General features: G+C 51.1%; 2 protein-coding genes across 9 annotated transcripts in view; one reads left to right on the forward strand and one right to left on the reverse strand.

Annotated features, from left to right (window-relative positions):
• Window positions 1–20,436, reverse strand: part of LOC115640747 (zinc finger protein 501-like) — a 745,273-nt gene that overhangs the window by 89,635 nt on the left and 635,202 nt on the right. The window lies entirely within an intron of this gene.
• Window positions 1–20,436, forward strand: part of LOC115640726 (zinc finger protein 260-like) — a 51,825-nt gene that overhangs the window by 12,376 nt on the left and 19,013 nt on the right. Inside the window, exons 1-4 of one of the 6 annotated variants that reach the window (XM_030543643.1) lie at window positions 6,416–6,522; window positions 7,561–7,674; window positions 8,037–10,151; window positions 12,697–13,035. The exons of 1 other annotated variant lie outside the window; for it this stretch is intronic. In XM_030543643.1, the coding sequence (XP_030399503.1) occupies window positions 6,489–6,522; window positions 7,561–7,674; window positions 8,037–10,151; window positions 12,697–12,701 (2,268 nt within the window). In that variant the 5' untranslated portion in view covers window positions 6,416–6,488 and the 3' untranslated portion in view covers window positions 12,702–13,035. Of the gene's footprint in view, window positions 1–6,415; window positions 6,523–7,560; window positions 7,675–8,036; window positions 11,675–12,696; window positions 13,036–16,535; window positions 16,578–19,594; window positions 19,683–20,436 lie in introns of those variants that run through there. 4 more of the 6 variants (XM_030543642.1, XM_030543640.1, XM_030543636.1 and 1 more) reach the window with 4 other exon arrangements.

The raw sequence follows: 20,436 nt of genomic DNA on the forward strand, positions 1-20,436 counted from the left end.
AGTTCTCAATCCATGAAAGGACCTTCCCTTTTATTTCATGACAGCTTAATTTACGTAAGAGCCTTTGGTGAGGGACCTTGTCAAAGGCTTTCTGGAAATCTAAAGTACACTATGTCCACTGGATCCCCCTTGTCCACATGTTTCTTGACCCCTTCAAAGAACTCTAATAGATTAGTAAGACATGATTTCCCTTTACAGAAACCATGTTGACTATTGCTCAACAGTTTATGTTTTTTTCTATGTGTCTGACAATTTTATTCCTAACTATTGTTTCGACTAATTTGCCCAGTACCAACGTTAGACTTACCGGTCTGTAATTGCTGGGATCACCTCTAGAGCCTTTTTTAAATATTGGCGTTACATCAGCTAACTTCCAGTCATTGGGTACCGAAGCCGATTTAAAGGACAGGTTACAAATCTTAGTTAATAGTTCTGCAAGTTCACATTTGAGTTCTTCCAGAACTCTTGGGTGAATGCCATCTAGTCCCGGTGACATGTTAATGTTGAGTTTATCAATTAATTCCAAAACCTCCTCTAGTGACACTTCAATCTGTGACAGTTTCTCAGATTTGTCACCTACAAAAGCCAGCTCAGGTTTGGGAATCTCTCTAACATCCTCAGCCGTAAAGACTGAAGCAAAGAATCTATTTAGTTTCTCTGCAATGACTTTATCGTTTTTAAGCGCTCCTTTTGTATCTCGATCGTCAAGGGGCCCCAACGGTTGTTTAGCAGGCTTCCTGCTTCTGATGTACTTAAAAAACATTTTGTTATTACCTTTGGATTTTCTGGCTAGCCGTTCTTCAAACGTTGGCTTTTCTTATTACACTCTTGCACTTAAGCTGGCAGTGTTTGTGCTCCTTTCTATTTGCCTCACTAGGATTTGACTTCCACTTTTTAAAGGAAGTTTTTTTATCTCTCACTGCTTCTTTTGCATGGTTGTTAAGCCAAGGTGGCTCTTTTTTAGTTCTTTTACTGTGTTTCTTAATTTGGGGTATACATTGAAGTTGGGCCTCTATTATGGTGTTTTTAAAAAGGGCCCATGCAGCTTGCAGGGATTTCACTTTAGTCACTGTACTTTTTAACTTTTGTTTAACTAACCCCCTTATTTTTGCATAGTTCCCTCTTTTGAAATTAAATGCCACAGTGTTGGGCTGTTGAGGTGTTCCTCCCCCCACAGGGATGTTGAATGCTATTGTATTATGGTCACTATTTCCAAGCGGTCCTGCTATAGTTACCTCTTGGACCAGCTCCTGCGCTCCACTCAGGATTAAGTCTAGAGTTGCCTCTCCCCTTGTGGGTTCCTGTACCAGCTGCTCCATGAAGCAGACATTTAAAGTATCGAGAAATTTTATCTCTGCATTTCGTTCTGAAGTGAAATGTTCCCAGTCAATATGGGGATAATTGAAATCCCCCACTATTATTGGGCTCTTAATTTTGATAGCCTCTCTGATTTCCCTTAGCATTTCATCATCACTATTACTGTCCTGGTCAGGTGGTAGATAATAGATCCCTTATGTTATATTTTTATTAGAGCATGAAATTTCTATCCATAGAGATTCTATGGAACATGTGAATTCGCTTAAGATTTTTACTTCATTTGAATCTACTTTTTCTTTCACATATAGTGCCATTCCCCCCCCCCCCCACGCATGACCTGTTCTGTCCTTCTGATATATTTTGTACCCCGGAATGATTGTGTCCCATTGATTTTTCTCTGTCCACCAGGTTTCTGTGATGCCTATTATATCAATATCTTCCTTTATCACAAGGCACTCTTGTCATAAATGGATAGTTAAGAGTTAATAGAACAGAAGTACTTCATGTCTCTTTTGCCTGTAAAGGGTTAACAAGATCAGTAAGCCTGGCTGTCACCTCACCAGAGGACCAATCAGGGGACAGGATACTTTCAAATCTTGAGGGAAGGAAGTTTTTGTGTGTGCTGTTAGTGTTTGGTTGTTGTTCACTCTGGGGGCTCAGAGGGACCAGACGTGCAACCAGGTTTCTCTCCAATCTCTCCAATACAGGCTCTTATAAGTTCAGAATAGTGAGTACTAGGTAGATAAAGCGAGGTAGGCTTATGTTTGTTTTCTTTATTTGCAAATGTGTATTTGGCTGGAAGGAGTTCAGATGTGTATTTTGCTGAAAGGATTTTAATTTGTACTTGTATACTTGGGCTGGGAGGGTATTCCCAGTGTCTATAGCTGAAAGACTCTGTAACATATTCCATCTTAAATTTAAATTTACAAAGATAATTTTTACTGTTTTTTCTTTCTTTAATTAAAAGCTTTTCTTGTTTAAGAACCTGATTGTTTTTTTATTCTGGTGAGACCCCAGGGGACTGGGTCTGGATTCACCAGGGAATTGGTGGGGAGATAGGAGGGAAGGGGGAGAGAAAGGTTATTTTCTCTCTGTGTTAGGATTACTTTCTCTCTCAGGGAGAGTCTGGGACGGGGAGAGAGGAGGAGGGGGGAAGGTGGATTTTCCTCTCTGTTTCAAGATTCAAGAAGTTTGAATCACAGTGATCTTCCAGGGTAACCCAGGGAGGGGAAGCCTGGGAGAGGCAACGGTGAGGGAAAGGGTTTACTTTCCTTGTGTTAAGATCCAGAGGGTCTGGGTCTTGGGGGTCCCCGGGCAAGGTTTTGTGGGGACCAGAGTGTACCAGGCACTGGAATTCCTGGTTGGTGGCAGCGCTACAGGTTCTAAGCTGGTAATTGAGCTTAGAGGAATTCATGCTGGTACCCCATCTTTTGGACGCTAAGGTTCAGAGTGGGGAATTATACCATGACAACTCTAGTTCACCCATCTTATTATTTAGACTTCTAGCATTTGTGTACAAGCACTTTAAAAACTTGTCCCTGTTTATTTGTCTGCCCTTTTCTGATGTGCCAGATTCTTTTTTATGTGACTGTTTATCATCTGATCCAGCCCTTACATTATCCTCTTCTGTCCTCTGTTCCTGACTATAACCTGGAGATTCCCTATCAGCAGACTCTCCCCTAAGAGAAGTCTGTGTCCGATCCACATACTCCTCTGCAGCAGTAGGCTTTCCCCCATCTCCTAGTTTAAAAACTGCTCTACAACTTTTTTACTGTTTAGTGCCAGCAGCCTGGTTCCACTTTGGTTTAGGTGGAGCCCATCTCTCCTGTATAGTCTCCCCCCATCCCAAAAGTTTCCCCAGTTCCTAATGAACGTAAACCCCTCCTCTCTACACCATCGTCTCATCCACGCATTGAGACTCTGAAGCTCTGCCTGCCTACCTGGCCCTGCGCGTGGAACTGGGATAATTTCTGAGAAGGCCACCACAGAGGTCCTGGATTTCAGTCTCTTCCCTAGCAGCCTAAATTTGGCTCCCAGGATATCTCTCCTACCCTTCCCTATGCCATTGGTAGCTACATGTACCACGACCACCGACTCCTCCCCAGGACTACACATAAGTCTGTCTAGATGCCTCGAGAGATCCGCAGCCTTCACACCAGGCAGGCAAGTCACCATATGGTTCTCCCAGTCATCACAAACCCAGCTATCTATGTTTCTAATGATTGAATCTCCTGCTACTAACAACTGCCTTTTCCTAGAAACTGGAGTTCCCTCCCCCGGAGAGGTAACCTCAGTGTGAGAGGCAACCCCAGTACCATCTGGAAGGAGGGTCCCAACTATGGGAAGATTTCCATCTGCTCCCACTGACTGCTCTGCTTCCCTGGGCCTTTCTTCCTCCTCAACAGCACGGAGTCTCTTTCAGAGGGGGATCAGAGCTGGAGCAGGAGGGTCGGGCATGGTGGGGGGTGAGGGCTCTGGGGTGGGGTTGGGGATGATGGTTTGGGGGTGCAGGATGGTGCTCCAGGATGGGACCAAGAGGTTTGGAGGGCGGGAGGGGGATCGGGGCTGGGGCAGGAGGGTGGGGCACAGGAGGTGTGTTCAGGCTCCATGCAGTGCTTACCTCAAACAGCTCCTGGAAGCGACAGCATGACCCCCCTCTGGCTCCTACTTGACCTGCCCTGTCCTCAGGTGCCCCCCCCCCCAGCTCCCATTTGCCGTGGTTCCCAGCCAAGGGGCTCAGAGCCACAGAGTCAGCGCTCAGGGAGGGGGAACGGAGGCGGCGTGCGGAGCCGCCTGGCCCTGCCTCTGCCAGCAACAGCAGGGACAGGGAGCCGTTCGTGGGGAGCGGCCCCCATGGACATCATGATTTTTACCGTGTACAGACACGTTGCTGAGCCCGACGAACGTGCACATCTCCTGGTGTTTGGTAAAAGGAATTATTTTAGGGAAAAGTGTCAGAACGGCCACCAGCGAGAGTTGCTGGCCACACTCTGAGGCCACCAAAATTATAGTCATGAGACCCCCTGGGCTAGATGATGGTGATGGTCCCTTTCTGATCCTAAAGTCCGTGAGTGGACCAGGAGTCAGAGCCAGAGAGGCTGCAGCGCGACCCCTGCAGCGCTAGGACCCAGGAGCAGCCGGGAGGCGGCGGTGGGGCAGCGAGCGCTGGGCTCCGGCCCGGCAGCAGGAAGTGACTCGCAGCCGCTGCGGTGACTCTGGCTCCCAGGCTCCTGGCGAGATCCCCGAGCCCCGGCGGCTGGTGCTGGGAGCCCGGAGCCCTGGCTGCAGCCGGGAGAGGGGAATCTCCAGCAGGGCCCTTCCCGCTGCTCCCCAGGAGCCTCTCCCAGGGCAGAGCCCCCAGCCCGGCCCGGCCCCTGCCCCGGGGGGCCCCGCTCGGAGGGAAGGTGAGAGAGACCCGCCCCCCCCCCGGCCAGTCACCCCCGGGCTGCAGGGGGAGGTTTGGCCCCAGGCTGCTCCCAGCGGAGCTGGCTGCGATTCCTGCCCGGGCCTGGGAAATCTGCCGCCAAGGGTGACCAGATATCCGGATTTTATAGGGACGGTCCCAATTTTTGTTTTTTTTCTTTAATAGGCTCCTATTACCCCCCACCCCCTGTCCCGATTTTTCACACTTGCTCTCTGGTCACCCTACTGCTGCCAGCCTCCGCCCTGCCGAACAGGCCCACTGGGGGGAGGGAAATTCCTGCATTTGTGAACCAGGAACCTCCCCGCCCCCACAGTGCTGGACAAACTGACCAGACTCCCAGTGCTGGAGCCTGACCCCACTGGCCAGAGGCTGCTGTGAAATACGCAGGGAAGCTGTCAGGATTCCCTGTCCCTGGCTCAGAGCTCTGCTTCCTGCATCAGCCTGTGGCTGGCAGGTGTGTGGGAAATGAGAAGGCCATGCCCTGCTATGTGTGCTGGGGGGACAAGGAGTTCTCACCTTCTCCCACCCCCTGAAGCCTCCTGGCTGCTCTAAGCAGTAGGGGTCTGAGGGTATGTCTACATCTACAATTTTACAGCACTGGTTGTTACAGCTGTATTAGTATAGCTGTATAGGGCCAGCGCTGCAGAGTGGCCACACTTACAGCAACCAGCGCTGCAAGTGGTGTTAGATGTGGCCACACTGCAGCGCTGTTGGGCGGCTTCAAGGGGGGTTCGGGTAACGCGAGAGCAAACCGGGGAAGGAGACCAGCTTCGCCGCGGTTTGCTCTCGCATTCCCCGAACCCCCCTGCAAACCGCAGGGAAGGAGACTTGCTTGCTCGGGGATTCGGGGAATGCGAGAGCAAACCGCAGGGAAGGAAACCTGCTTGCACGGAGGTTCGGGGAACGCGAGAGCAAACCGGGGAAGGAGACCAGCTTCGCCGCGGTTTGCTCTCGCGTTCCCCGAACCCCCCTGCAAACCGCAGGGAAGGAGACTTGCTTGCTCGGGGATTCGGGGAACGCGAGAGCAAACCGCAGGGAAGGAAACCTGCTTGCACGGAGGTTCGGGGAACGCGAGAGCAAACCGGGGAAGGAGACCAGCTTCGCCGCGGTTTGCTCTCGCGTTCCCCGAACCCCCCTGCAAACCGCAGGGAAGGAGACCTGCTTGCACGGAGGTTCGGGGAACGCGAGAGCAAACTGGGGAAGGAGACCAGCTTCGCCGCGGTTTGCTCTCGCGTTCCCCGAACCCCCCTGCAAACCGGGGAAGGAGATCTGCTTGATTACCAGACGCTTCCTCAGGTATGCTGGGATACCTGCTTATTCCACGGAGGTCAAGAAAAGCGCTGGTAAGTGTCTACACTTGATTACCAGCGCTGGACCACCAGCCGAGATCACCACTCTACACCCGAGACAAAACGGGAGTACGGCCAGTGCTGCAAACAGGGAGTTGCAGCGCTGGTGATGCCCTGCAGATGTGTACACCTCCTAACTTGCAGCGCTGTAACCCTCTCACCAGCGCTGCAACTTTGTGATGTAGACAACCCTTGAGTTTGTTACTGTTGCCCTCCCAGAGCTTGAGGTTCTTTTCCTTTTCCTGTGACTAGCAGGATTGTGGCTGGGGCAGCAGGTGCTGAGTGGGGAACTCTTGTCGTTTCAGATGCCGGTGACCTTCGAGGAGGTGGCTTTGTATTTCACCCAGGGGCAGGGGGCTCTGCTGGACCCCGCTCAGAGAGCCCTCTACAGGGATGTCATGCTGGAGAACTACGAGACGGTGACCTTGCTGGGTAAGGGATTCCTGTCCCCTCAGCTATTCTAAGCCCTGGGATCTGCATGTCTGACTGCTCAGTTGGATTAGGAAGGAGTGGGGTCACATAGTGCCGTGGCTCTCAACCAGGGGCCCCTGTGGGGCAGCGAGCAGGATTCAGGGGGGCCACCAAGCAAGGCCAGAATGAGATTTGCTGAGGCCCAAGGCACAAAATGGAAGCCCCGCTGCATGGGGCTGAAGCTAAACCTGAGCAACTTAGCTTTATGGCGCCCCGTGTTGTGTGAGACCCTGGGGAACTGCCCTGCTCACTACCCCCTAATGCAAGCTCTGGCTTTTATATGCAAAAAAACAGTTGATGTGGCAGAGGTGGGCCATGGCATTTTGATAACATGTTGGTGGGGGATGTGGGGGGGCTCAGACAGAAAAAGTTGAGAACCCCTGGTGCAGTCCACAGCTCCACTGTGAGAGAGACTTGCATCTCCACATCCCCTTTGAGGGAACAAGGGGGTCAGAAACCTAACAGACAGGTTAATTCATCCCCATCTCTCCAGCTGTCAAGGGGCCAGAAGCATGGGATTGCCCTGCCTGTGTTATTTCTCCTTCACACTCTGCTCACTGGCCCTCTTGGGACTAGCTCCACCCCTGGGGAGGCTCTCAGTGCTGCAGGCTCAGGGCTGCTGGCACAGGTTGTACAGTGGGGGGTGCTGAGATCCATCGAACCAAACTGTAAACCCTGGATCTAATGGAAACCACTTCAATCCAGGAGGTGCAGCAGCTCCCCCAGCATGGCTAGTTCCAGCACCTACGTGCTGGTTTGGAAATAGGCAGGAGTTTAACACCAGAACTGCGCGTACCAGAGAGTCCCCCAGACGCATCTACCCTGAGGCTTCCTAGTGAGGGCGTGACAACACCCCATCCCCACCCCGAGATGTCTGCTGCTGCCAAAGGGTCTGAGTTACCACAGTCACTTGTAGGGCCAAGTAAAACTCAAGAAATGTTCCCTGTGACAAATACTCTGCAAGACTCTGGACCTTGCCTGATTTCACCCCCTGTGCAGGATTCCCCATTCCCAAACCTGACCTGATCGCCCGACTGGAACGAGGGGAAGAGCCATGGGTCTCAGATCTCCAGGCCAATAACGAAAGTGTGAGCCCGAGAGGCACCCGCACAGGTGAGGAGTCAGGGAAACTGAGACAGAAACATCTCGAGAGTGAAGGAAAAAGCTGGGACTCCAAACATGTGCTGTGAGCGATGAGTTCTGCCTCATCTCACCCAGGTCAGGCCTGCAGTCAGCAGGTGTCCTATCATTAAGGCAAATATCAGTCACTGCTTCCCACCCATCCTGTTAGCTGTCAGGACTTTCCTCCCTGACTTTCCTTCCCTGGGAGTGTTTGGGTGGGGTGTGGAGGCAGAATGCAGTGTCTCCATCTCCCCAACAGTCACTGTGTTGTGTTTTCCCTCTTTGCTATTCCCCTTTCTGTCTTTTCTCCCTGGCACAGGCAGTGACTCCTGTGTGGATTCTCTCTCTCCCAGCAGGTGATAGGACAGTGAGTGAGAACAAGGAGGAGATTCAACAGCAGGAAGGTCCTGAGAAAGTGGAACCGCAGGCAACATTTTTGAGAAGAGCTGAAGGGAATTTTTCCCAGTGCTTGGAACAAGGAAATGCCTGGGGAGATCGACACAGATCAGAGATGCAGCTGGGAAACTATCCTGGGAAGAAACTGGATGAATCTATTCAAGGCGGTGGAAGATGCAAGAATCCCAAGGAAACCACAGTCCAGCAGACAAGTCACAATGAAGAAAAACCCTACAAATGCCTTGACTGTGGGAAAAGTTTCCGTGTCAGTACATTCCTTATTAGACATTGGAGAACCCACACAGGAGAGAAGTCCTATAAATGCATAGACTGTGGGAAAAGCTTCAGTGAGAAGTCAAACTTTATTGTGCACCAGAGACTGCACACAGGAGAGAAACCCTATAGATGCCGTCTTGAGGATGAGAAAAGTTTTAGTCAGAGGTCACCACTTATGGCACATCACAGATCCCACACAGGAGACAAGCCCTATAAATGCTTAGACTGTGGGAAAAGCTTCAGTGAAAAGCCACGTCTTGTTATACACCAGAGAGTGCACACAGGAGAGAGACCATATAAGTGCCTTCAGTGTGGGAAAAGTTTCAGTCAGAGTTCAAACCTTACTGTACATCAGACACTGCACACGGGCGAGAGACCATATAGATGCTGTGAGTGTGGAAAAAGTTTTAGTAAAAGTTCATCCCTTATTCAACATGGGAGAATCCACACGGGAGAAAGGCCATATAAATGCCTTGACTGTGGGAAAGGTTTTATCGAAAGTTCATCGCTTACTACACATGGGAGAATCCATACAGGAGAAAGACCTTATAAATGCCTTGAGTGTGGGAAAAGTTTCAGTTTGAAATCAACGCTTAATTCACATCAGAAAACCCACTCAGGTGAGAAACCCCATAAATGCCTGGACTGTGGGAAAACTTTCAGTCTGCACTCACACCTTAATAAACATAGGAAAATCCACACGGGAGAGAGACCATATAAATGCCTTCAGTGTGGTAGAAGTTTCATTCAGCACTCAAACTTTATTAGACATCCATGTCTGAGGACAAGAGAGAGACGCTACAAATGCCTTCAGTGTGAGAAACTTTTCTGTGCGGGATCGGACCTTATTAAACATGAGAGAACCCACACTGGCGAGAAACCATATAAATGCTTGGACTGTGGGAAAAGTTTTGGTCAGAGCTCATACCTTATTAAACATAGGAAAATCCACACAGGAGAGAGACCTTATAAATGTTTTGAGTGTGGGAAAAATTTCATTTATCAATCAGTCCTTATTAAGCATCAGAGAATCCACACAGGTGACAAACCTTATAAATGCCACGACTGTGGGAAAAGTTTTGTTGACAAAACAAAACTTACTAGACATCAGGCAATCCACACAGGAGAGCGATCGCATAAATGCTTGGACTGTGGGAAAAGCTTCATTCGGAAGTCACAACTTACTATACACCAGAGAGTTCACACCGGAGATAGACCCTTTAAATGCTTTGAATGTGGGAAAAGTTTTAGTCAGAAGTCACATCTTACTACACATCAGCGAACCCACACAGGAGAGAGACCTTATAAATGCCAGGAGTGTGGGAAAAGTTTTATTTATAACTCAAAGCTTACTACACATCAGAGAACCCACACAGGAGAGAGACCCTATGTATGCCTTGAGTGTGGGAAAAGTTTTATGGAAAGTTCATCCCTTATTAAACATGGACGAATCCATACGGGAGAAAAACCCTACAAATGCCTCGAGTGTGGGAAAAGTTTTATGGAAAGTTCATCCCTTACTCAACATGGCAGAATCCACACAGGAGAAAGACCTTACAAATGCCTCAAGTGTGGGAAAAGTTTCAATATGAAATCAACCCTTAATACACATCACAAAACTCACACAGGAGAGAAACCCCATAAATGCCTGGAGTGTGGGAAAACTTTCAGTCTGCGCTCACACCTTACTCAACATGGGAGAATCCACACAGGAGAGAGACCTTATAAATGCCTTGAGTGTGGGGAAAGCTTCAATAGGAGCTCAAAGCTCACCAAACACCAGAAAATCCACAAAGGTGAGAGACCCTAGAAATAGCTTGACTGCAAGAAAAGATTCAATTTGACTTCACACATCAGTGATCAACACAACAGAGAGACCTTAAACGTGGGGGAAGCTTCATTTGGTGTTTCCGGAGTATCAGGGATCCACAAATCTGCACAGGGAAGAAACATCTGAGACATTCTTAGTGTGGAAAATGCTCCAAGTGGAGCTAACCCTGCATTGGATATAAGAGACTCCTCCATATGGCAGGGAAATTCTGTGGGTGTCCTGAGTAGGATTGGCCATGATGACAAACCTATTTCCTCGTTCCCACACACATCAGGGGTGTTTGGCTCCCAAGGATCAACCTGCCTGTCACTGGAATGAGGATCCAGCAGCAGCTGGCCAGTGACCCTCTGGCTCTGCCTGGTCTAAGCAAACCCCGGGCAGAGGAGGAGAAGCCCCGATCAGCCCCTCCTCCCTGCTGCAGCCCTGGCAGCTGAGCAGATAGGCCAAAGGTGGGGGAAGGAAGAGAAACTCCTCCGGATGCTCCGTTTGGCTGAAGATCCCCCCTCTTTCTTCCCCTCCCAACTGGGATCTCCCTGCCATGAAGAGGAGGAGAAGGATACTTGGGCCAGGCCCCATCATCACTCTAAGCACTGGTCCTCACCCCCTATCTTGTACCACTCCCTGGGCTGGGCTCCCCACTGACCTGGAGCTGTTCTCTGCAGTGGGAGTGTCCCAAGGGACTGGTAACTCCTCCCCTTCCTGAATCCCCCAGGGCGCTGGGCTCTGGGGGATCAAATATTGAGGGACCAGGAGGATGGGTTATGGGGAGGGAACTGGGGATGGAATAGTTGGTGCTGGTGGAGCTGGGAAGCAGGAGGTGCTGGGATATTGGAGATAATAGGCTAAGAGGCGAGGGACAGCACAGGGGCAGAGAAGTGCTGCCTCTCATCACTCACTCCTTCTGCCCCTTCTGCATTCAGACAGAACCACTGAGAGGGGCTGATTCCCACAGAGCCATTTGGGGAAGGCCGAGAGATCCCACCTTTGCTTCCGAGCATCTGTTTATGGTAGGAAATGAGGTCAGGATTAGCCAGCGCATCTCTGTGACCCTCCACCAGATTTCCTACTATAACCTCATCCTGAGCATCTTATGTGTAAGGCTAAGATTTTGTCATGGATATTTTTAAGAAAAGTCATGGACAGGTGACAGGCAATTAAGAAATATTCACGGCAGCCTGTGACCTGTCTGTGATATTTACTAATAATATCCGTGACAAAATGGGGTGGGAAAAAGCTGCAACACCCCTTGTTGGAGCTCTGAGGTCCCATGGCAGCTGTGCAGATGCGGGGGCCCTGGCTGGGAGCTGCATGGGCCCCCTGCCACCCGTGGCTTGGAGCTCTGGGACCCCAGCCCCCACAACGACTGAGATCTGGAGGCCACCCCTGAGAGCCAGGTGCTGCGGTGTACCCCCATGGCCTGCAGCAGCTCAGAGCTCCGGGGGGCAGCTGTCGGATACTGTGGGCAGCAGGGATCCCCCTGGGCTGAAGTCACAGATCTCTGGAAGTCACAGATTCCGTGACTTCCATTACCTCGGTAAAAAGATTGAAGCCTTACTTATGTGTTCTGACTCCCTCCCATTAGCAGAGTGATCGTTAGTCCCTGAGTTCCCCCTGTGGGCCTGGATGGTCTCATTCCCAGATAGTCTCACATTACTGCAGGCCCTGCTGAAAAGCATTTAGTGTTTGTATATTTTCTGCCATATGCACCAGAATTAACTTGATGCTAAAAGCATGGGAGAAGAGACAGTAAAATGTGGTGTTACCTTCTGTGCTATCGCAAGATGATGTGGTGAGTCTGAGGGTTTCCCTCCTTCCCCCATCACTGTCACCCTCCACTCAGCATCCTCCGTGCAACTGATGGAGAGTTTTATCCTGTTACTGTTCTACCCCTTCACCTCCCAAGGTGTCACTTACCACCGTGTCCCTGGCTCTCCATACTTAGGAATCACAGTTCTGATGTCTGTGATCCTAAGTCAGACTCCAGAGGGCTGGAGAAGGAAATGTTACAGATCTGAGAGTGGGCGGGGAAATCCCATTGAATCTAAAGCATAGTTTGACACTTCAGATCTTTCAGAATAGTAGCCGTGTTAGTCCGCAAAAAGAACAGAAGAACTTGTGGCACATTAGAGGCTAATAAATTTATTGTAGCATAAGCTTTCGTGGGCTACAACCCACTTCATCGGATGCATGTAGTGGAAAATACAGAAGGAAGATATATACAGAGGGAACATGAAACAATGGGTGTTACCACACACATTATAAGGAGAGCAATCAGTTAAGGTGAGCTGTTGTCAGCAGGAGAGAAAAAGATGTGTTTGTAGTGGTAATGAAAATGGCCCATTTCCAGCACTTGACAAGGAGATATAAGGAACTGGGGGGAGGGGGGAGATAAGCATGGGGAACTTGTAGCCCTGTTTGCATCTACTGGTGAGATTGCTTCCCGGCTTTTTCTAGGCTAGTCCAGATCATTTGTAGATGGGAAGACTTGTGTTTCTTTCTCTTTCTTTTAGTATAATGATGCTAAAACTTTTGCAACTAATACAACCAAATAATGAGGCGAGAAGTGAACCCGGTTTAACCGCTACAGAAGAAAATGGGTACATTTATTTTCCTGATTTTGAGTCTGAAAGGATTCGCTGAGATTTCATTTTATGAATATGAAAGTGTTGTATAGCCAACCCTGGATTGTGGGTTTTTCTCTCTTTGTGAAGGCCATTTGGTCACATACGTTGATATTTAATTCGACAGGATGTAGCTCAGATTTACTGAGGACTTCCTGAAGGGTTAAAATCCATGTGCATTTTATATAACAACCTGGTATATGGATTGTGCCAGCTCTTTCTCAGACCCAAAGTCCAGAGTTCGGTCAAGAGACCAGAGGCCTAGCAAATAGTGATTAGTTAAAAGAAAGCTGGGGTAAACAAATAATCTTGTTTTGCTAAAATAGGCCTGGTCAACAAATTGCCAGGTGTTGGAGCTAAGAACTAAATAATTGTATCTTATTCAAAGTTGCAAATTGAACAAAAGATCCCTGTTCCTATTGTGTCAGTCTCTTCTGTAGGGAACATTCTTCCCACAGATCCAACCTTGAGTTTATGAAAAGTTGGCACATGTCAGTATAAGATATGGCATCCTTTCAGCTCCCTTCCCAGGGACCAGTGCTTGCCTTAAGACATAAAGGGGACAATCATTATTGTCATATACTTTCACTGTTTCTTTGCTTTAACCCCTAGGAATGTACCTGGTGGACAATCAAAGGAGTTGCTCCGTTCCTATGGACCCCAAATAAGAATTCAACATATATATTTTATACTAATAACATTTTATCAAAGTATTAATTAAATGTTAACTTGCTAACTTGAGACCATGGGCGGAGACATTATGTAACCTTTTAACCATTGCTAATGTGCTATCTTGTCTTGCTGCAAAACCTATCCTGGGGTGTGGAACTGCCTACCCCGTCACTTTCCCCGCCAATAAAAAAGTCTATATATTCTATTGTAATCAATTGATTGACAGTGTCTCTGAGCCTAATAAGCCAGGTGACAGTCCACCAGTGCTGTGTGTAATAAACTCCTATGCTTGGCCTCTACATGGTGTGGATTTATGTCCTTCACTTCACAAGACAAAGGATAATTTGCCGAAATAGTCCTTTTTTAGATTGTTATTTTAATCTTTATCTAACATCTTTGTTATGGGATTTTTTTCTGTGGTTTGAACAATGAGAGTGATCAGTATCTCCCAGCACAACCACTGATGGTGCGAGCTAGATTCACAGTGCAAGAGACAGGGGAATGAAGTTACTGCCTGATCCCTTCAGTAATGCGAGGTACCGTTTGAAGGGGGGGTGGGGAACAGATCTGGGAAGCTGCTGGGTTTGCTCCTCAGAGCCAGATGGCTGAGGCTGAGAACTGTGAACTCGCTGCATCAGAGCCACAGAGTGACTAGGCTTGGCCTGTCAGTGTCATTTGAAGCTGCCCCTGAACTCTAAAGGACCATGAATGATGCCCCAAAAAATAATGGGGGGAAGGGGCAGTATCTCCCTATTGCTGAAATGCTGCGGTTGGGTACAGGCTAGAAGGGAGCCAGGGATGTCAACAGACCTGGGCAGCCTTGAAGCCAGACCGACCCGCATCACTGAGGCCAGAGGGATCTGAGGAACCTGACAGCCCAGCTGATCACCCCCCTCCCCATCTACCGCAGTGTCCTGTGTTTTGATGACAGAGATTCTCTTTGCCCCACTCACCCCACACTGATCCCTCTTGTGACTAACCCCCTGTGCACATTGCCCACTTGCGTATGGTTCTGATATGTAGTGTACTAAGAGTGCCTGGTGGGGGATCATTGGACAATTCATGATCTGCTCAATATTATGCCAATGAAATGCAGATAACCCCACTGCATGTAGAATGATAAGATTTTATTGTATGTTTGCTACTAGGGTGACCATATTCCAAGTGCCCAAAAAGAGGACAGTGATGAGGGGTGGGAACCTGGGGCAGGGGGTCAGCTGTGGATGCTGGAGGGGGTGTGGCGGGGGTACTCATGAGGTGAGGTCAGTGTCGGTCACTGTCACAGTGGCAGGGCAGTGACACAAGCCCAGAACGCAGTGACAGCCCATCCATCAGCACCTACCTGCGGGACCTTCTGCCCAGGGCTGGGGCTTCGGTGGGTGGGATCCAGCAGCAATCAATCAGCTGCAGCTGTAGGGGAATAGACCAATCAGCTGTGGATGCTAGGGAATAGATTAATTGGGAAGCTGACCAATCAGGGCTATTTCTGAGCTGCAGCCCCTCTGCTCTGCAAAACCCCTGGACATTTGTTGTTATAGGAAGACCCTGCTCAGACAGAAAGAACTCAAAAAAGAGGCTCGCTCCAGGAAGACCTGGACATATGGTAACCCTGTTTGTTACTGAGATCTGTTGTCGTTCTGGGGAATGCTCACAGACTAGCTCCTCAGAGACCACAAAGGACCAACCATTGGTGTTAGAAAGCTATTATCTGACCCTCCACCAACAGGAAGAAGAGAGTAAACAAAGACATTTACAATTTACGTGACAGAGAGTTTGGAGCTCACATACGCCATGAAGTTGGCTGACGACATCCCCCAGCAAAGACTTTTCCATTGTTAAGGGTCTGAGTATAAGAAGGGGGAGGGGGAAGGGAAGGCCAGGCCTCAGGTCACTTCCCCTCCCCATCTCTACTCCCAGTAACAAAGAAGATGACTTGAAAGACAATAGGAGCATCATTGAACTGGGGAGAGTGGTCCTCGCTGGAAGGTTTCCAGTGAGCAGGGACGGCTGAAAGCTCTGAGGTGAGAGAAATCCCTTTGTTTGTAATGGGGCATCTACACTTCAAATCTAAGGTGACCTACCAGTATATTAGGTTGACTTACAGCCACTAGAGTAATTACTGCAATAGCTGATGTCCACACTACCCTCCTTGGATCGCTGTGGCGTGTCCTGCCGTGGAGCGCTTCCACTGGCCTAAGAGGGGCCGTGGGGGGAGCTGAGAGCCCAGTCTGTTATCTCCAGCAGCAGCTCTCTCCATAGGCGCCAACTTCCCCTCTGCCTGGGGATGCTCCAGACTCACCCTGAATTTCCCTTACCCCACCCCTATTCCACCCCTACCCCAAAGTCCCCATCCCACCCTGCATTTTCCCACTCCAGCCAGTGGCAGCCAAGCTCCCCCCTCCTGGTCTCCTTCTCCCCCCAGCACGTTGCATCTCTGCACCTCCCCCTCCCAGTCAGCGCTCAGGGAGGGGGAACGGAGGCAGCGTGCGGAGCCGCCTGGCCCTGCCTCTGCCAGCAACAGCAGGGACAGGGAGCCGCTCGTGGGGAGCGGCCCCCATGGACATCATAATTTTTACCGTGTACAGACACGTTGCTGAGCCCGGCCGATGTGCACATCTCCTGGTGTTTGGTAAAAGGAATTATTTTAGGGAAAAGTGTCAGAACGGCCACCAGCGAGAGTTGCTGGCCACACTCTGAGGCCACCAAAATTTTAGTCATGAGACCCCCTGGGCTAGATGATGGTGATGGTCCCTTTCTGATCCTAAAGTCCGTGAGTGGAACAGGAGCCGGACCCAGAGATGCTGCAGCGCGACCCCTGCAGCGCTAGGACCCAGGAGCGGCCGGGAGGCGGCGGTGGGGCAGGAGCGCTGGGCTCCGGCCCGGCAGCAGGAAGTGACTCGCAGCCGCTGCGGTGACTCTGGCTCCTGGCGAGATCCCCGAGCCCCGGCGGCTGGTGCTGGGAGCCCGGAGCCCTGGCTGCAGCCGGGAGAGGGGAATCTCCAGCAGGGCCCTTCCCGCTGCTCCCCAGGAGCCTCTCCCAGGGCAGAGCCCCCAGCCCGGCCCGGCCCCTGCCCCGGGGGGCCCCGCTCGGAGGGAAGGTGAGAGAGACCCGCCCCCCCCGGCCAGTCACCCCCGGGCTGCAGGGGGAGGTTTGGCCCCAGGCTGCTCCCAGCGGAGCTGGCTGCGATTCCCGCCCGGGGCCCGGGAAAGCTGCCGCCAGCCCCGTGTGTGCGGGGCGGGGGGAGCCAGCCCGGGCCGTGTCGGGGATGAGACAGACACCCGTGGGGAGGGGGAGGGGAGTGAGCCGGGATCACATTACCACGCGTTGCCCCCGCCCCCAGCTGGTGCTTTGTGGTCCCAGCCGCTGCCTGCGCTGTGGTGGACTGAGGCTGCTGCTCGGTGAGAGCTGCTGGCCCCGCCCCGCCCCGGCCGCACCCCGCGGCTGACCAGGGGCTCCCGGCTGGGCCTGGGGGCAAAGGGAGAAAGCGGGGGGGCTGCCCCACCGTGCAGCCAGAGGGGAGGTTCTTTTACCGCAATTAGCTAGTGAGGCTCCTGGGGTAGCTGCAGGGGGATTAGAATAAGAGGAGCGGGGGGTGAGCCAGTTGCAATGGTTGCAAAAATAGGGTGGGGGAGGGCAGAGGGGTTTTCCTCCCCCCTTAGGCAGAATCTCAGCTCCTGTTTCCCAGGGCCGTGTCCTTAAAGGCCGAGTGCATCGCAGAAGCTGGACAGGGCCCCTCTCCCGTATGAGATGTTACTGAGCTGCTAAAGGAGATTTGATCCAGTGAAATAGTTACAGACGGATTCCGGTTTCACATCTCTAGCAGAGAAAACTGCCAGATGCAAAACCTGTTAATGCTGTTTACTCTCTAGCTTAACTCAATCAACCTTAAACTGTAATAAAGCTTAGGGAAACCAAGCTTAGCCTAGTCCCCTTAAAGCTTACAGTTTGAAAAGAAACAAAGTACATCTTATTAGTAGTTAATAGCGGTGGTAGATGAGTAGCGTGGATATGTTGTTGCAGATGGAGACAATGAAGAGTATCATAGAAGATCAGGGTTGGAAGGGACCTGAGAAGGTCAACTAGTCCAACCCCGTGCTCAAAACAGGACCAATCCCTGGACAGATTTTTACCCCAGTTCCCTAAATGGCCCCCTCAAGGATTTAACTCACAACCCTGGGTTTAGCAGGCCAATGCTAAGGAAGATGAATCACCTTTTTATAGGGCATTGGCTGGAAATCCTTCCTCTTATGCCCAAATTTCATCCTTCCCCCACAGAAATCTCAGGGTACACTTACCCCAGAGGCTAGTGTGTATGTGCGTATGGCTGAGAGGCATGGACGCACTTGTGGTGTACTTGTTAAGTCTGTGGGTACAACTCTGAAAAATTCCCTTTGCCGTCCTTCATTAGATGAAGGTCTCTAGACATCTGCGTAGGTGTTTTATCTATTTGGGTAACAAATATAGGTCATCTTTGCTTTTCTGGGTAAAGGATTCCGATATAGGTACCTGTATTTTGCCTTAGCTTAACATAAAGGGGTTTGGCTTCCACGTCTCTTGCATTACAGCCAAACTTATTTTGAATATAAAGCTATTACATCAAATATTCAAATGTATAAGAAAAGAGAGATCTGTGCAAGCAAGCAGATTAATCCTTAGGGCTGCCGGTGGGAGAGAGTGGGGGGCTTCACCTCCCAGCAACCAGTGGGGAATTTTTTCCCCTGGAACTGGTCAGACATGCATGTGAGGTGAGGAGACTGTCCCCTCAGAGCTCAGATGCTACAAGGCAAATATCCACAGGCAGCCTCCTACCCTCCCCACACACCTTTCTTCCAATTTACGATTTGATTTAAAAATAAAAAAGGAGACACTGCTGATTTTGAGTCTATCTCCTGAGTGTTTGTGGCTGCTCAGGGCCCTGGTTTGATTTCCAGGCAGGATTCAGATCTCAGGAAGACCCCTTGTCAGACCGGAGTCACTGCTGGCTCTGGCAGAGGGTGAGCGCAGATGGGCCAATGAGATCAGCCTCTGCCTACCTGTCCCTGGGGGCTGCAGGGGCAGGACAGGGAGACTTATCCTTATCTGCTGCCACCAAAGGGCTCTGGTTATTGCTAAGGGAGAAGAGGATGCTGGTATGTGCGTCTCTCCCTCCTCATGTTATGAGAGCTCTGGAGTTGAGCTCCCTGGGTCAGAAGCTGCTGCCTCCTCCATTTTGACCGGGGACTCCAGATTGAGATGCTGCTTCTTACCCAGCAGAGGAGAGACCTCTGTTAAATCCCCTCTGTGCCCAGCTTAGGTGGGGACTTTCTGCGGTGGCTGGGACCAGTCCTTGGGGCAGCCCCTGGCTCTTCCAACACCAGCTGCTCAGCTGGAGCCTGCAGATGACGGAGAGACCTGGGGAAAGGGATGGAGCTGGGCAGGGAAATGACTCTGCACAAAGGGCCCCTTTCAGGGACCAGCTGGGGAGTTTGGCCTACAAGGGGAGGGGCTTCCTGTGTCTTTGAGTCCCAGAGCCGCTGCCAATCAGTGGCACAGCCGGGTTCAACCCTTGTTACCAGTGTCAGTGGCTGAGCTGCCTGATGAGAGCAAAGGCCCACATCAATGGGGCACTCGCTCGTTCTCCCAAGGCAAGGGAGGAAGATAAAAAAGGAGAGTGGAAAGACTGGATGGGCAGCAGGAGCAAGAAGTGGGGAGGGAGGTTCCCAGCTCCCAGCCCTGCCCCGATCCATTCCCTGCACCCCTGGGGCAGTCAGCTCTCCTGGGAAGAAGGGGAGGAGCTGAGAGAGGAAAAGCCAGTTGCTGACTCTGCTGAGCACCGCACTACCTGGGGAGAAGGGGAGGAGAGCTAGAGGGGGTTACACGATAATATCATGGGGAGCCCCCCAAAGTGGCTCTTTTGATTCTGCTCTTTTTCTAGCGTTTGACGCAGAGATGCTGTTACTGGGAGGGTTTAAAAGTGTCCCCAGTGGGTTTAGTTCTGCTAGGAGGGGCCTGACCTGGCAGCATGGCAGAGTCCAGAGCGTCTGTCTGCAAGGAGAGAGCCTGGGGGGAATCAGGGTGTGAAATGGCCTCAAGCCCCTTCTGAAACCTCCTCCATCACCTCTCTCGCCCTGACAGGATGAGGAATCACGTCCACGTTTCGCTCTAGATCGTCCCATCTTCCAGGAGACAGGGAAGGGAAATGGCTGAGATGGAGCCAGTTCAGGTAGGGGATTTGCGGGGAGCTGCAAGGGGGGGTGTTGTAGACAGTGCCGTAACAGGGGAGAGGCGAGTGAGGCACTTGCCTTGGGCCCATAGAGGGGCGGGGTGCAGCTCTACTGTGATTGGGGGCACTTCAGCGGCAGCTCTACTGCCGCCGCTTCTTTGGCGGCAATTCAGCGGCAAGTCCCTGAGTCCCTGTCAGAGGGAAGGACCTGCCGCCAAATTGCTGTCGCTTCAGTAATTCTTTGGTGCAATTCGATGTTGGGTCCTTTTCTCCGAGAGGGACTCGGGGACCTGCCACCGAATTGCCGCCGAAGAATGAATGACACGGCGGTGGCAAATTGACAGCAGGTCCTTCCCTCTGACAGGGACTCAGGCACCCACCACTGAGGAGCCTGGAGCCGATCCTTGCCTCGGGCGCAAAAATTCCTTGTTACGGCTCTCGTTGTAGAGGAGTAGGGGCAGGAAAGACACAGGATGAAGCAGGGAGGAGACAGGGTGTGAGAAACCTGCTGATTTTCTGAGCAGGCCCATTGAAGGTGTGGGGGGGACACTCCCCCATTTCTCAAACAGGACACAACCCCCTCGGATAGGGCTGGGAACATTTTCCAGACTCCCAGTGCTGGAGCCTGACCCCACTGGCCAGAGGCTGCTGTGAAATACGCAGGGAAGCTGTCGGGATTCCTGTCCCTGTCCGTGGCTCAGAACTCTGCTTCCCATATCAGCCTGTGGCTGGCAGGTGTGTGGGAAATGAAAAG

This window comes from Gopherus evgoodei, unplaced genomic scaffold (assembly GCF_007399415.2).
Source record: "Gopherus evgoodei ecotype Sinaloan lineage unplaced genomic scaffold, rGopEvg1_v1.p scaffold_32_arrow_ctg1, whole genome shotgun sequence".
Classification (NCBI taxonomy): Eukaryota; Metazoa; Chordata; order Testudines; family Testudinidae; genus Gopherus; species Gopherus evgoodei.